Below are 1,914 nucleotides of genomic sequence, written 5' to 3' on the forward strand. Positions count from 1 at the left end.
CCCCTGTCCCAGAGCAGCCTGCCTGCACCCCAAATTCATCCCCAGCCCTGCCCCACCCCAGAGCCCACACCCCCAGTCACAGCTTTCACCCCCTCACCACACCCTCAATCCTCTGCCCAAGCCCTGAGACCCTCCAGCACCCCAAACACCTCACCCCCAGTTCCAGCCAGAGACCTCAACTCCCACACTCCAACTCTGTGCCCCTCCCATTCCCATTCCCAGCCCTCACCCCCCACACTCCTACTTGGGTGGGTGAGGGAGCGGAGTGTGGGCAGGGGCGGGTTCTGGGCACCACCAAAATGTCTACAAACCTGCCACCCCCAATCCTGCCCCCTGGGATGCCAACAGGACCCCCGATCCTGCCCTGCAAACCTGAACTCCCAGCATTCTCAGGACACATGCTGATCCCTAGTGGCCACTGCTGATACCCAGCACCTCCCTCCTCTCTTAACCTGTGAGTCCCTCTCTGCATTGGAACTGGACTGGAACCAAAGACCATCTTGGAAGCAACATTACCAGCCCAAGCAATCAAAAATCACCAGTTGATCCCCCAAAATCACAGACTCTACCGCCGCCGCTTCATTCATTCTCCAGCGGCAATTCGGCGGCAGGCCCTTCCCTCCGAGAGGGACTGAGGGACCCACAGCGGAACTGCAGCCGAAGAGCTGGCCCTGGGGGAGGGCACAATTTTATATTTTTGCCTCAGGCTCAAAAATACCTAATTACGGTTCTGCACAAAAAAGCACTGGATTTTAAATCTCGCCTTCTTGTGATAAAGGATATGCATATCCTTTATCCAATGATAAAGGATATGCATGTGTGTGCATATCATTGGAAATTCTCTCTTGGGTCTTAAATTTCCTCAAACAACATCAACTCTGTCTGCTATATTGCAAAAGCAAGCCCGCAAAAATACATCATCCAAGGGTGTCCCGTCCCCGTCCCTCCTATCAGCCCCTTCTGAGATTTTCCCCAATTTCAACCAGATACTTCTCTTCCCCTCCTTCTGTCTGGACTTCCTTCCCCTCTTCCTTAACCTTGATTTCTCCCCTCTAAACCACGGATTTGTGGCTACTGCATTGATGAACACTGAGCTACCCCTCTTCCCCCACGACTCAGCCTGGCATTTCTTTTTTTAAAAAAAGGGCACAAACCTGACTCCCACCTTCCTACACAGCCCATCCGCCCCCCGGATATTTTGCTCCCTTTCCCCATTCTCTCTCCCCCCTCCGCTCACCTGGTTGCCCAGCACGGCTACAGCGCAGGCAGTGGACACCTCCTTGGGCCCAAACCAGACAGCGGCGATGCGGGAGGGCAGCCCCAGGATGAAGACCTGGGCCACCGCGCACACGGTCTGGGCCAGCAGGGTGACCGGGTAGAGGTCCTGCCGGACGCTGGCACACTTCAGCCAGGCGCCCAGGCAGTTGAGGCCGGAGCCCAGCAGGGCGGTGAGGCGCAGGCCGCGGGTGTCCAGCAGCCAGGTGGCCGGCAGGATGAGCGGCACGTAGGCCACCATGTAGACCATGGAGAGCCAGTCCACGCGGGTGTAGGAGGCGCGGTAGAAGCGCACGAAGACGCTGCTCAGGATGCTGTAGTGGATCCACTGGAAGGCGTTCACCAGCGAGTAGAGGCTGAACACGGCCAGCACCGCCAGCCTGCGCCAGGAGAGCCGGATGGGCGCCCGCGCCACGCCCGGGGCCGAGCCCGGGGCAGGCAGCATGGCCTGCGCCTCCGGGAGCGCCCCAGCATCCGCTCCGGCCGCGGGGCTGCCGCGCTCGGCCTCCTTCCCCGGTAGGAAGCCATTGGGCTGCGGCGGGGGCCCCGCCAGCATTTCCCCCTCCTCATCTTCCTCCTCCGCCCCGTCCCCAGCCATGGCCGCGCCCTCCCCGCCCAGCTTCCCGCGCGGCCCCGGCC

The 1,914-nt window shown here is 60.3% G+C and overlaps 2 protein-coding genes across 2 annotated transcripts in view; both read right to left on the bottom strand.

Annotated features, from left to right (window-relative positions):
• The window catches only part of LOC116839302 (FLVCR choline and heme transporter 1), a 92,903-nt gene that overhangs the window by 34,589 nt on the left and 56,400 nt on the right, over window positions 1-1,914 (bottom strand). The window lies entirely within an intron of this gene.
• Window positions 853-1,914, bottom strand: part of LOC142046526 (choline/ethanolamine transporter FLVCR1-like) — an 11,162-nt gene continuing 10,100 nt past the window's right edge. Inside the window, exons 2-3 of the mRNA XM_075063485.1 lie at window positions 1,238-1,894; window positions 853-885 (exon numbers count right to left, since the gene is read on the bottom strand). Coding sequence (XP_074919586.1) covers window positions 853-885; window positions 1,238-1,894 — 690 coding nt within the window. The remainder of the gene's footprint in view (window positions 886-1,237; window positions 1,895-1,914) is intronic.

This window comes from Chelonoidis abingdonii, chromosome 3 (assembly GCF_003597395.2).
Source record: "Chelonoidis abingdonii isolate Lonesome George chromosome 3, CheloAbing_2.0, whole genome shotgun sequence".
Lineage (NCBI taxonomy): Eukaryota > Metazoa > Chordata > Testudines > Testudinidae > Chelonoidis > Chelonoidis abingdonii.